The sequence below is a fragment of the Delphinapterus leucas genome, chromosome 7 (assembly GCF_059928025.1).
Source record: "Delphinapterus leucas isolate spDelLeu-1000000601 "Yukka" chromosome 7, BTC_Dleu_Yukka2, whole genome shotgun sequence".
NCBI lineage: Eukaryota > Metazoa > Chordata > Mammalia > Artiodactyla > Monodontidae > Delphinapterus > Delphinapterus leucas.
This window is the reverse complement of record NC_143135.1, coordinates 48,463,091-48,476,228: the sequence shown is the minus strand read 5'-3', so window position 1 is coordinate 48,476,228 and position 13,138 is coordinate 48,463,091. Positions and strand designations below refer to the sequence as shown.

The 13,138-nt window shown below is 49.8% G+C and overlaps 1 protein-coding gene across 1 annotated transcript; it reads left to right on the top strand.

Moving 5' to 3' along the window:
* The first annotated feature begins 272 nt into the window (after positions 1 to 272).
* Positions 273 to 12,307, top strand: CCKBR (cholecystokinin B receptor). The gene is given in 5 exon segments (XM_089915225.1): positions 273 to 650; positions 9,287 to 9,538; positions 9,693 to 9,942; positions 10,251 to 10,548; positions 10,550 to 12,307. Coding segments are annotated over 5 exon segments (1,536 nt in total). The 5' UTR covers positions 273 to 499; the 3' UTR covers positions 11,135 to 12,307.
* The last annotated feature ends 831 nt before the right edge of the window (positions 12,308 to 13,138 follow it).

Genomic DNA, 13,138 nt, shown 5'->3' with positions numbered 1-13,138 from the left:
CCTCTTACGCTCCCCCCTTGCCCAGCCTCTCCACCCACTCCTACCTAACCTCTCCCCAACCCTCGCCAACACACACACACACACACACACACACACACACACACACACACACACACACACACACGGAGGCTCCCGAGAATTCTCCGGAACCGGGACGCTGGCGAAGGGGAGTGGGCGGGAAGGAAATCTCTAAGAGAAGACCGGAGAGATCTAGGGAGGGCGCGAGGACAGTCGTGGGGGTCGGGGGTGGGAGGACGAGTAGGTCCGGAGCAGGAGAGGGGGGCAGACAGTCACCTGGCAGGACCGAGGCGGACCCGAGCCTGGGAGGGAGGCGAGCCGAGGCGGGGCGAGGAGAGGAGGAGCGGAGGGGCGGGGGCCGGGGTTGGGGGCGGGAACCAGGCGGGGCGGGAGCCTCAGCCGGAATCTCCGCTGGAGCAGGTGGAGCCGCTGCGGGGAGCCGGCCTGGCCGAGCGCAGGGGGCGGCGGATGGGCCGGGGCCATGGAGCTGCTGAAGCCGAACCGGAGCGTGCCGGGATACGGACCCGGGCCGGCGGCTTCCCTGTGCCGCCCGGGGGGCCCCGTCCTCAACGGCAGCGGCACTGGCAACCTCAGCTGTGAGCCCCCGCGCGTCCGCGGAGCCGGGACACGAGGTGGGTGCCTCCCTGAGCCCCGTCCACGAGCTCCTTCTCACTGCACCCCGCAACACTCACAGAGGCCCCCACTGCTTCCCCAAACGCCCACGCTGTCCCTTCATAGTATACTCCGTCTGTCCCCAAACAGCTCCCCCGACGCATGTGTCCCCCACAGCTCATAAAACTCCATTACATTTTCACACTACCTGGTCAGAGCCCCTTCACACCCTGGTCCCCTGACCACCCCCAGAGCTCCTGATCACCCCTAACACACAGCCGCCTCCTAGACAGAGACGGTGGGAAGACAAGGACCTCCCCTAGCCAATCCTCCCAGGTCTCTCCTTTCCTTTTGCAGCCAGTTCACGGAGCCACAGTGGGGAAGGAAAGAAAGGAAGGAAGGCAAGATTGGGGGAAAGAAGGGGCCTGGTTGGGGAAGGGGCACTCTGGAAGACCCGAATGGGAAGTTAGCGTTATAATTTCCTGTGTCCCCCACCCAAACCCCTGCCTTCCCAAAAGAGGTCCTCTAACCTGAATTAGGCTGGACATTGGACTGAGGGGCTGCTCTCTAGAGCTGCCTGTCTCCATTTCCTCAGATCCCCTTGCCTCCCAAGTTGGAGCTTTTCTCAAGGGTCTTTACCCTCCCTCTTTCGCTGTCTCCAAGTAATGTCTCCAGGTCCCTTCCAAGCCCCTCTCCAACCTGCCTCTCCTTAGGTTTCAGCCTCCTAGAGCCTGGCTGCCCCATTCATCATCCCACCCCTTTGTGCCACCTTCTCCCCCTCACCACCAGACTGCTTCCACTCACCCAGTCCCCAAAGTGACTTTCATTCCTCCCATCAGCCAACATCCACATTTTCTCAACGACCCAGCTCAAGTCTTATTTTTCCCCTTCCTATACCTTTTCTTTCCTTAGATGGTTACTGGACACCTGCTATTATAGTCTCTGGGCTAGGTGCCGGGTACACAGGGCTGAACTAGACCCAGTCTGGACTGTCATCTCCAGTGCAAGCGGGAGACGAAAACCAATGGGAAAATCACAGTCAGCACTGGAATTCCCACAAGAGGGACCAAACTCTGGGCACCCAAAGGAGATGGGGTCTGAAAACTTCACAGAGGGAACCTTGAATTTGGAGTTCAGTAGGCAGAAAAGGAAGAAGTGGGATTCCAGGAGAGGGAACAGTGTTAAGCAGAAGGAAATTATTCCAAGCTTTATAAGGGAAAATGGGAATAAATTGCAATTCAAGTATTTATTTTCCCCCATAAAATATTGCATGCATTCTCAGACCAGTTGTCACACACTCTCTCATTGTTACACCCAGATTCTTTCACTTGACAAATATTTATGGAGCCAGAGATTTTGCTAAGCACTAAGGACAGGAGTAGAACAAAACTGACACAGCTCCTACTTCACGGAGCTCACAGTTCAGTGGGGGAGAAGGACAAGTAAGCAGAGAATTGTCGTACAGAGTGGGAAGTGCCTTGAGAGGGATGTGGGAACACAGAAGAGGAGCACCTCTATCTAGCCTAGCCTAGGCTTAGGAATCAGAGTTGGCCTCCTGAGGAGGTGAAGGCTAAATTGAAATAAAAATTAAAAAGCTGAGGGAAAGCCAGCCAAGTGAAGGGGCAGAAAAAGCAAAAAGCATCTCGAGCAGAGGACCAGTATGTGTAAACAGCCAGAGTTTAAGTCCATGGCCCTTTTGTTCAGTGTGTCATAGTTTCTGTGTGCCTGAGACATGTACCATAAGAGAGGAATAATGAACACTCAAGATGAATACCAGCCTAAAGGGTTTCCAGAGAGCCTTATGGACCTTGTCTAAGGAGTATGGATTTCATCCTGAGGGCAATGGGAATTACTGAAAGGTTCAGTAGTACTGCCAGGATTAGTTCTGTATTAAAGAGGGTGGATTGGAGGACAATCCAATGGAGAGAAGGGCATCCTTTAGAAGGCTATTATATTACATTGGTCCTGATGAAAGATGATGCTGGCGTAGACTAAGCTACTGGCAATGGGGATGGAGAGAATTGGGTGGATTTGACAGGCACTTCTGGAAGTGAAATCAACAGAACTTGATGATTTATTAGAAATGGAGAGGGAGGAAGAGGTCAAGGGATGACATCTAGGTTTCTGGCTTAGACAATTGGATGGATGTTGGTGCTGTATAATGAGGATAACGAAGGAACAGAAACAGGTTTGAAGGAGATTATGCATTCAATTTGGAACCCACTGAGTTTAAATGCTGGTAAAATATCCAGGTGGAGTTACCCAGTAAGCTGTTGCATCCAAGGGTCTGGAACATAGGGGAGAGGTATGAGCTAGAAATACAAACTTGAAAGGTGTTTGTCTAGAGGTGGTAACGGAAGCCATGAGAATAGATTAAATCATACCGAGATTGTGTCAGACGGGAAAAAAAAAAAAAAAAGAGGTCCTGGGACAGGACCCTGAGGAAGACCAATTTAAAAAAAAAATTATTTATCTATTTATTTTTATATAGCAGGTTCTTATTAGTTATCTATTTTATACATATTAGCATATATATGTCAATCCCAATCTCCCAGCTTATCCCACCACCACCCAGCCCCGCTTTCCCTCTTTCATGTCCATACATTTGTTCTCTACATCTGTGTCTCTATTTCTGCCTTGCAAACTGGTTCATCTGTACCATTTTTCTAGATTCCACGTTGATATATAATACTTGTTTTTCTCTTTCTGACTTACTTCACTCTGTATGACAGTCTCTAGGTCCATCCACGTCTCTACAAATGACCCAATTTTGTTCCTTTTTATGGCTGAGTAATATTCCATTGTATATATATACCACATCTTCTTTATCCATTCATCTGTCGATGGGCATTTAGGTTGCTTCCATGTCCTGGCTATTGTAAATAGTGCTGCTATGAACATTGGGGTGCATGTGTCTTTTTGAATTATGGTTTTCTCTGGGTATATGCCCAGGAGTGGGATTGCTGGGTCATATGGTTAGTTCTAGTTTTAATTTTTTAAGGAACCTCTATACTGTTCTCCATAGTGGCTGTACCAGTTTACATTCCCACCAACAGTGCAAGAGGGTTCCCTTTTCTCCACACCCTCTCCAGCATTTGTTGTTTGTAGATTCTCTGATGATGCCCATTCTAACCAGTGTGAGGTGATACCTCATTGTAGTGTTTTTTTGTTTGTTTTTGTTTTGTTTTGTTTTTGCGGTACGCGGGCCTCTCACTGTTGTGGCCTCTCCCGTTGCGGAGCACAGGCTCCAGACACACAGGCTCAGCAGCCATGGCTCACAGGCCCAGCCGCTCCGCGGCATGTGGGATCTTCCCGGACCGGGGCACAAACCTGCGTCCCCTGCATCGGCAGGCGGACTCTCAACCACTGTGCCACCAGGGAAGCCCCTCATCATAGTTTTGATTTGCATTTCTCTAATAATTAGTGATGTTGAGCATCTTTTCGTGTGTCTCTTGACCATCTGCATGGGAAGACCAATTTTTAAAAGCCAAGCAGAGGAAGGAGAGTCCATGAAGTAGATCTAGATGAGACCATCAGAGAGACAAGAAGGCAAGGAAAAAAGAAAGTTTCAAGCAGAGTGGGAGAAGCGATGTCAAATGCTGCCCATATAAGTCAGATAAGGTCATAACAGCATCCTTCCGATCCAATAACAAGGAAGTCTTAGGAGGAGCTGTGGGTGTTAGGGGGGTGGCTACAGTTGGTAGAAGTTTGGGCCATGGGGGAGGGGTTATAAGAAGTGAACCAAGGTGTGCAGATAAAACTTTCCAGAAGTTTGGTAGGGAGAGAGAGAGAGACGAAGAGAAAACAGAATAGTGCTAGAAATAACATGGGGCTGAGGAAGATAACATGGGGTTGAGGAAGGGTGTGTGTGCATGTGCGTGTGTGTGAGTGCGCACGCTCACTCATGCATAGTTTGTCTTTTGAGTGTGTATGTGTTGTAGAGATAAGGCCATTTTAAAAATGTTTTTGGGGAATGGGCCGAGAGAGAAAGGCTGAAGTGCAGAAGATAGCAGGGCTAGCTAATAGAGTAAGGGACCTTGAGAAAGCAGAATGTGAAGTGATTCAGAGCACAAGTCATCTAGACGTTGCTGCCCACACACATTTGGATGTGACACCTGGCAGTCAGAAGCTACCCACAGAGACTCTGTTAGCCACACTCACTCAGCTGTTACCCCGACAGACGCATCTTACACAGGCTCACTCCAGTGTTACCGATAGAAATATGGATGTTACTCACATTATTCTGACATAATCCACATAGACTTGAACGTTACCCATGTTCACTCAGATGCTACCCACAGAAAAGCAGATGTCACCCACACTCACTTTAATATTGCCCACTGTCATTCAGATATTACTCACCCATCAAACACACTCGCTTTTGTTTTATTATTATCCACGTACAATCAAATATTACCCATGCTCACTTAAGTAACCCTTCTCCAGATATTACCCATAAAGTCATAGATATTACTCTTACATATTCAGATATTACCCGCAAAGACTCAAATACTACCTATGTTCGCTCAGGCGCTCAGTTATTTTACTCAATAAGATTAACATCTTAATCTGTTAATATCTCATATTCACACTCACTTAAATATTGCCCACATATACTTGCATATTACTTCTGCTCAGTCAGCTATGATCACCGTCAGCTGGATATTCCCCTATTCACATACAGACCTCTGAATGTAACCCATGCTTCCTGAAGATGTTACTTACAAAATGAGATGTTATCTGCAGACCCTGGCTCATTCAGATGTTACAACACTTACTCAGATATTACCTAAACTTACAGGCAACCCACACTCAATCAGATACTACCTATAGACACGTAGCTGTTACCCTTCTCCAGATATTGCCTACAGAAATATGTGTTACTCTCACCCACCCAGATAGCAGCTCCAAGACTAAAAGTATTACCCAATGCTCACTCTGATCTTACCTACATACACACCCTGCATATTATTTCTGCCCCCTCCGTTAGAATCCGTTAACATGTGGATGTCCCCATCACCCAGCTGTTACCCACGATCAGCTAGATGCTATATCCATGCTCACCACAGACGCATGGGTACTACTTTGATGCCTGAGTGATGGGTGACCAGATCCAGCACACCAGTGAGTGGCAGGATTTGAGGCATCAGCAGCTTCAGTGTTCTGTGGAACCCTTTCTTAGAAAAGCCTGTTTTTGTTTCATGTCACGTCATCTGGATTTTTGTACCCATACCTCTCTGCCATCATCTGGACAGAACACATGCAGATCCTCTAGACCCCAGAAGCAGAGCTGAGCTGTCCCAGTCTTCTGAGTCCCCGGTCTGATTTCTGCTCTCCTCTCATCCCCAGCAGAAGGATGCCCACAGATAGGCTGTCAAGGCACTAGTGGCTGTACCCCAGGAGGTGCATCTCCCATTCTGCCACCCCTGAAGCCACAGCGGTCATTCATATGCCACCACACAAACATACATGGATGCATACACACACACACACACACACACACACAGAGTTTCCCCTGTTCTTAACATTCTGCATTAGTGTAGTACCTTTGTTACAATTGATGAGCCAATATTGATACGTTATTAACTAAATTCCATAGTTTACATTAGGGTTCACTCTTTGTGTTGTATGTTCTATGGGTTTTCAGAAATGTATAATGACATTTATGCACCATTACAGCACCATATAGAATAGTTTCACTGCCCTAAAAGTCCCCTGTGCTCCAACTATTTATCCTTCCCTGCGTTTTTCAAGATCCCTAGCTCTAAGATTGCTTTTACTTAGCCTTTTCACATCTCCTAACTGTTCAACAGCAAAGACTTAGAGAGATGGTGATGGCTGGAAATAAAGTAACAGCTGGAAGTGCCCAGTTAAACATTGTACAGTTGCTGGTCATTTTTACTGGGACTTTGTCCTCTAGTTTTCAGAGGTCCCCACACAGATTGGGAACTTCATAATAGAGGGCCTAGCCCCATCTTTCAGCTACACCACAATTAGCCAAGTTCAAGGATACACACGAGATCCATTAGCCAGATGAATGAATGAGAAATGTGCTTTTCACAGTTTAGAGTGCCGTACAAACTTGAGATGTGGTTGTTGAATCAAGAACTAGTTGAAGAGAGGACTTCCCCGGTGGTCCAGTGGTTAGGACTCAGCGCCATCACTGCCAGGGCCCGGGTTCGATCCCTGGTTGGGAACTGAGATCCTTCAAGCCCCGTGGCACGGCCAAAAAAAAAAAAAACTAGTTGAAGAGAAACATTCAGAGGACGGAGGAGGAAGTGTTAGAGAAGGTAGAACTAGAGAAATTAAGGGGTAGGGGGAGAGAGGCGGAGAGGGGCAATAGACTGGGAGGAGACATAGAGTGCGAGATAGACCGCCTGCTCTATTCTTCTGGGTCCAAGGACCTCTGACAGAGATCCCCCTCCCAAAGTTCTTTATTTCCCCCTGCACACACACACATACACCTCAAATTGTCACACATAAACCGTCCATAAGCCTTCCCTGCAGAGAGGGGCCCAGCTTCTAAATGAGACACAGGTGGTTTGTATATAATAGTAAAAGTAACACATCCAAAATCACAGCCTGTCACTTGCCCCGTCCCCTCCACCAACAAAATCCTCCAACATGGGTCTCTAAAGAGACAGAGGCAGCAAGGAGAGCGCATGCTGAAGCCTTAGAAGCACAGAGGTGAAAGATGGATGATGAGGGACAGAGCAGGTGCATTTATGTGGAGAGTGACAGAGATCCATTTAAGATTCATCAGTAAGCAGGTGTTAACAGCTCCTGTGCAGGGGACATTATGCCAAATGCTAGGGACATGCTGGAGAACATGATGGGCATTGCCCTTGTGCTCAAGAGCTCATAGTCTAGTGGTGGACATAGAAAATGAACAGAATAATACAGTGAGAACTGACATGGTAGAGTATAGAGGGGAATAGCACCATGAATGACAGAGAAGGGAGGAAGCGATAGAAGGCAAAGCATTTTAGAGATCTAGAGACTGGCCTCTATTCTGAATCAGCTCCTAACTTAACTGGGTGCTCTGAGCAAGTGATATCACTGCTGAGTTCAGTTAGGGGATCTCTTGTAAGTAGCGCTTACTCGAAGTCTACAACAACTCCTGAATAAGTACAAACTATTGTTATGAGAAAACAGTTTAATTTGGGAGCTCTGGCCAAAGTCAGCCAAGGTATGGGGCTATGAAAAAGGGCCCTGCAGCTCTGGGCCCTTTCCTCCCCCCAACTTGGCAGGCTCTGTCCCTGCCCTCTCTCCCTCCAAGCTCCAGTCTCCCTCATGCTGAGGCCATGGGTGACTGGATCCAGTTTAATTTAATTCTATTCAATTTTGTCTGGGTTTGCTTGGCTGTGATATGGAAGCCCAATGATGAATCCTTCTCCCAACAGGCAATGACAAAAATGAATGGGGTCAGCCCTTTGTCTAGCCCAGCAACACTACATGTCCCTCCCGTGAGCTCCCAGAGCACTCTGTGTATTCCTCAACCTCACTCCTTATCACACCATGTGACAATTTTCTGTTTATACATCTGAGTTTCCCTCTAGACTGTGAGCTCTCAGATGAGAGCTCACAGGGCATTTGCCATGTCCTCTGTCCCCAGGGCCTGGTATAAAGGGAGTCCTCTGTAAATGCTTGTGGAGTGAGAATGAATGTTTATAGATAATTAAAATATAAGGCGGAAAGTAAAAACGGTTCTAACAGATGTGAAGGGAACATGCATGGTCAGAGGAAGGGGAGATTAGCTCCAAATAAGGTGTCCAGAAAGGCCTAACAGAGGAGGGGGCAGTCTGTCTGAGTCTTGAAAGACAATGGTGAATAGGAATTTACCAGATAACAGAAAACAAGTTTGTTGTTGAAAGTCATTAATCGGGGGGAGGTATTAATAGTCGGGGGGGGGCAGTGAAAGAGCATTTTAGGCTGAGAAACCGACATGAGCAAAGGAGAGAATCATGAGTGCACACGTTGCCTTCCAGAAACTGAGTCATCCGGTGCCTTAAGTTGGGTGCATTGCAGGGAGGAAGTGGGAGGAGGAAGAGGGCAGTTGTGGGAGAATCTGGATGACAAGCTAAAGGGTTGCAGACAGGTGAGAGTAGCTGAAGGGTCTTGTTGTTTGTTTGTTTTGTTGTCGTTGTTTTTTTAAGACAATAAAGACATGCTCGGACCTGCGTTTCAAAAGATAGTGGGTGGTCAACTGGGTCGAATGCTGCCTGGAGGTCAAGTAGAATAAGCTGAGAAGAGACCTTTGGATTTAGCAGTTAAAGCTCAGTAACCTTGAGAAGTGTGCAAACAGTAATGGGGGAACAGGTCACTGGGTTGTAACAGATTGAGGGGTGAATGAAAAGATGGAAATAATCTTTTCGAGAAGTTTGGCTGCAAAGAGAAGGAAGGATTTGGAACAAAGCTTGAGAAGGGACAGGCTTTCTTAAGGAAGAGTAGAGTTAGGCCACTTTAACTAGGCCTCCAGGGGTTAGAAGGATAAAGGATTCAAGTTCACCATTTACTGAGTGGGTCGTTGGGGTTGGCGGCGGGGGCGGGGATTTGGAAAGCAGGGGATCTGGCTGGGTAGTGGGGGTTGGAGGACTGGGGATAAGTGAAATTGGGGCCAGGACTCCCACTGCCACCTCCCCTTTTTCCTACCCAGAACTGGAGCTGGCCATTAGGGTCACCCTCTACGCTGTGATCTTTCTGATGAGTGTCGGAGGAAATGTGCTCATCATCGTGGTCCTGGGACTCAGCCGCCGTCTGAGGACTGTCACCAACGCCTTCCTGCTCTCCCTGGCAGTCAGCGACCTCCTGCTGGCCGTGGCTTGCATGCCCTTCACCCTCCTGCCCAATCTCATGGGCACATTTATCTTTGGCACAGTCGTCTGCAAGGCGGTTTCCTACTTCATGGGTAGGTGAACAACCGACCGGCCTCCCTTGCCCCTCTCCTCTTCTAAAGTCCTTGCCGGATGTAGGGGGTCTTTCTCCGTCAGCGGGTATGGAAGTCACGCTGGTGAGTGTGTAGTACAAGTTTCCTAGGTGACCCCTTCCTCTTCCCTTGCTAGGCGTGTCTGTGAGCGTGTCCACGCTAAGCCTCGTGGCCATCGCCCTGGAGCGGTACAGCGCCATCTGCCGACCACTGCAGGCGCGTGTGTGGCAGACGCGCTCACACGCGGCTCGAGTGATCGTAGCCACGTGGATGCTGTCCGGACTGCTCATGGTGCCCTACCCGGTGTACACTGCCGTGCAGCCAGCGGGACCTCGTGTGCTGCAATGCATGCATCGGTGGCCCAGTGCGCGAGTTCGCCAAACCTGGTGAGGGTCCCTATAACCCATTCCTGGGAATTCCCTCCTCCATCTCCATCAGATACTCAAGAGCATTACCCAGAATCTCCCTCCAGCTGCTCTAACAATTATTACTACAATTGCCTTTCCCACCACCCTGGGATTCCCATTCGGGGCTTCTCCCCAGTTGTCTAACCCTTCCCGGCCACATACCCAAATCCTACTTCTACCTCTGGGGCCTGGTCACCAGCCCTAGAAACATCAACCCTTGCGTCTTCCTCCATCTGTGATTATAGCTGGACAGAGACCCGCGCGATTGGTCTGTGCTCTGTCTCTAGGTCGGTACTGCTGCTTCTGCTCTTGTTTTTCGTGCCGGGGGTGGTTATGGCGGTGGCCTACGGGCTTATCTCCCGCGAGCTCTATTTAGGGCTTCGCTTTGACGGTGACAGTGACAGCGAGAGCCAGAGCCGGGTCGGAAGTCAAGGAGGACTGCCCGGTGGGACCGGACGAGGTGGGTGAAATCCAGGAGGGGCGGGACTTTGGGAAGAGGCGGGACATAAAGTGGGTGGGGCGGAAAGGTGTGTGAGTAGGAAGAGAGACTGGAAATGGGGGGGTTGGGGGGAGACCAATGGGGATTTGGAGAGCTCAGCCTTCTGTTCTGACCGCCCACCGTCTGTGCTCAGGTCCTGCCCACGCGAACGGGCGTTGCGGGTCGGAGACCCGGCTGGCTGGCGAGGACGGCGATGGCTGTTACGTGCAGCTTCCGCGCTCCCGGCCTGTACTGGAGCTGTCCGCGCTGACCGGACCCGCGCCTGGGCCAGGATCCTGCACCCGGCCGGTCCAAGCCAAGCTGTTAGCTAAGAAGCGCGTGGTTCGGATGTTACTGGTGATCGTTGTGCTTTTTTTCCTGTGTTGGTTGCCAGTGTACAGCGCCAACACGTGGCGCGCCTTCGATGGCCCCGGTGCACATCGCGCCCTTTCGGGTGCACCCATCTCCTTCATCCACTTGCTAAGCTACGCCTCTGCCTGTGTCAACCCCCTGGTCTACTGCTTCATGCACCGTCGCTTTCGCCAGGCCTGCCTCGACACCTGCGCCCGCTGCTGTCCTCGGCCTCCGCGAGCTCGCCCCAGACCTCTACCGGACGAGGATCCTCCCACCCCCTCCATCGCCTCACTGTCCAGACTGAGCTACACCACCATCAGCACGCTGGGACCTGGCTGAGGGGTGGAGCGGGAGTGGGAGCTGAGGCAGGACAGACGGACTGGCCCCATCCAGACACACGAGAGACGCAGACCAACGGACACAGGAGACTGACTAACCCCAACGCACAGGAAAAGGTGGCTTACCCCACACAGGAAAGAAGGCACTTGATGTGGGACTGAGCCTGGCACACAGAGACATGGCACTGACCTTGGACATACAGACACAGCGTCCCTAGCTGTGGACTATCTCTACACTGTGGAAACTCTGACAGGGGCTGACTTGCCTCTCACACATATAGTAATGGCATTGAATCTTTTAGGGCTCTGGAGCCTGGCACAGGAATGACTCCTGAGATGCTCCAGGCTGTCCCCAGTTTGACCTCACCGTGCCCTTCCCCAATCAGTGCTGCAAACACCAACCTGCCTAATCTCACACTTCCCAGACCAACAAGCTGTTTTGCACTGAAAAGTCCTTTCATTCCTTTCCAGTTAAATACTATAGGCCTTCCCTCCTCCATTACCCAACTTTTTCAAGAAATAATAAATGACTTGGCTTCCCCCTTAATTTCCTTTTTGGACTTTTTTGGGGCACACGTGGAGGCACAGGATTTTGTAGAGTCCTCTCCGTCAGGTCCCTCCCCCTGCTGTTCACTCCTGTGCATGACCCCCTGCCAAAAAGCCCGTGGTCTGAGTCTAGATGAGGCTGTGTAAATTCTCTCCGAGTGGTCAACCTGGACCCACCTCACACCACAGTCGTATGCAGTAGCTGGGAATGGAGGTGGGGCTGGGAGGTGGGACATCCATGACACATAATGATTCCTGAGCACATTGTCCTAAAGTGGTACCATTGTTAAGGTGCTGTATTAATAGATGCTTATTAAAATTTTAATGAAAAGAGGAAGCAATGTATGATAAGACTCAGTTTATTCAATGTGTATTTGAAACACCATGGGTCAGAACATGACAGGTATACAGAATTAATTAAAGAGTAGGGACTTTTTAATGCACTCTTCCCCATGGAAACACCCTTACTGGCCAGCAGCAAGGAGGAGAGGTAGCGTAGGGAGACAGGGGCCTGGACCTGAAGAGGAGTCCCAGAGCCCAGCCTCCCTCTTGACTATAAGACTGATCCAGCCCCAGAGAGGGACGGAGACAGCAATACCACCCCTCCACACACATAATGACAAACAGGAAGAACAGATGACCTCACCAAGGGGACATACATAAATAAACAGAGGCATGGTATGCTGGGAGAGGGCTCCTTGACACTTCATCTTGTAACAGTTGGGGAAACTGAGACCCAGAACAAGAAAGAAAGCTGCTCAAGGTAATACAATAAATTGGACCAAGACAGAAATAATCCTATTGAAGTAAGCACTGAGCTGGAGGTGGGAGAGATGCCGTACCCATCAAGGGGCAGACCCAAGTTCTGTGGGGCCTGGAGCTTATAAAACTGGGTGCCCTTTTTTAAGAAAAAAAAATGAAGTTAAAGATACAAAATTGCTAGGACACTGACCAGGGCCTTTGGAAGAGACCTGTGGAATGAGGAGCCCTGAAATTTAAGCCTCATTAGCTTCTCAGCCAATAATATCTCTAAAATCCACTATGCTGGACAAAGGCTGGATGGAGTGAAGGGTAGTGAGAAAGGAGAGTGGTCTTCTCTTTACCAATGCTGAGCTGCTCCCATCCATCCTTTCTAAAGGGCTCTGGGCTGCAAGAGGCAGGAGGAAGGAAGAAAAGGGTGGAGAAGGCGTTCCAAGCTGTCAACTAAGACAGCACTGGTTAAAAATAGAATCCCAGCTGGTCGGAGTTGTGGAAAGCAAGATATTGGACCTTTTTCTCTCATGCCAGCTTTCCAGGGGGTGGAAATAAGGTTGCCCATTGCCCTTGCAGCATTCCCCAGCCCCCAGCCCCACTATCCCTTCTGAAGGAGAGACCGCCTTGTTGAGGCTGCCCCACTGTCAGCCCCTCCAGCTGGGGCCTGGGCTCCTGCTGACCATCAGATGGAGGTGGGGAGCTCAGT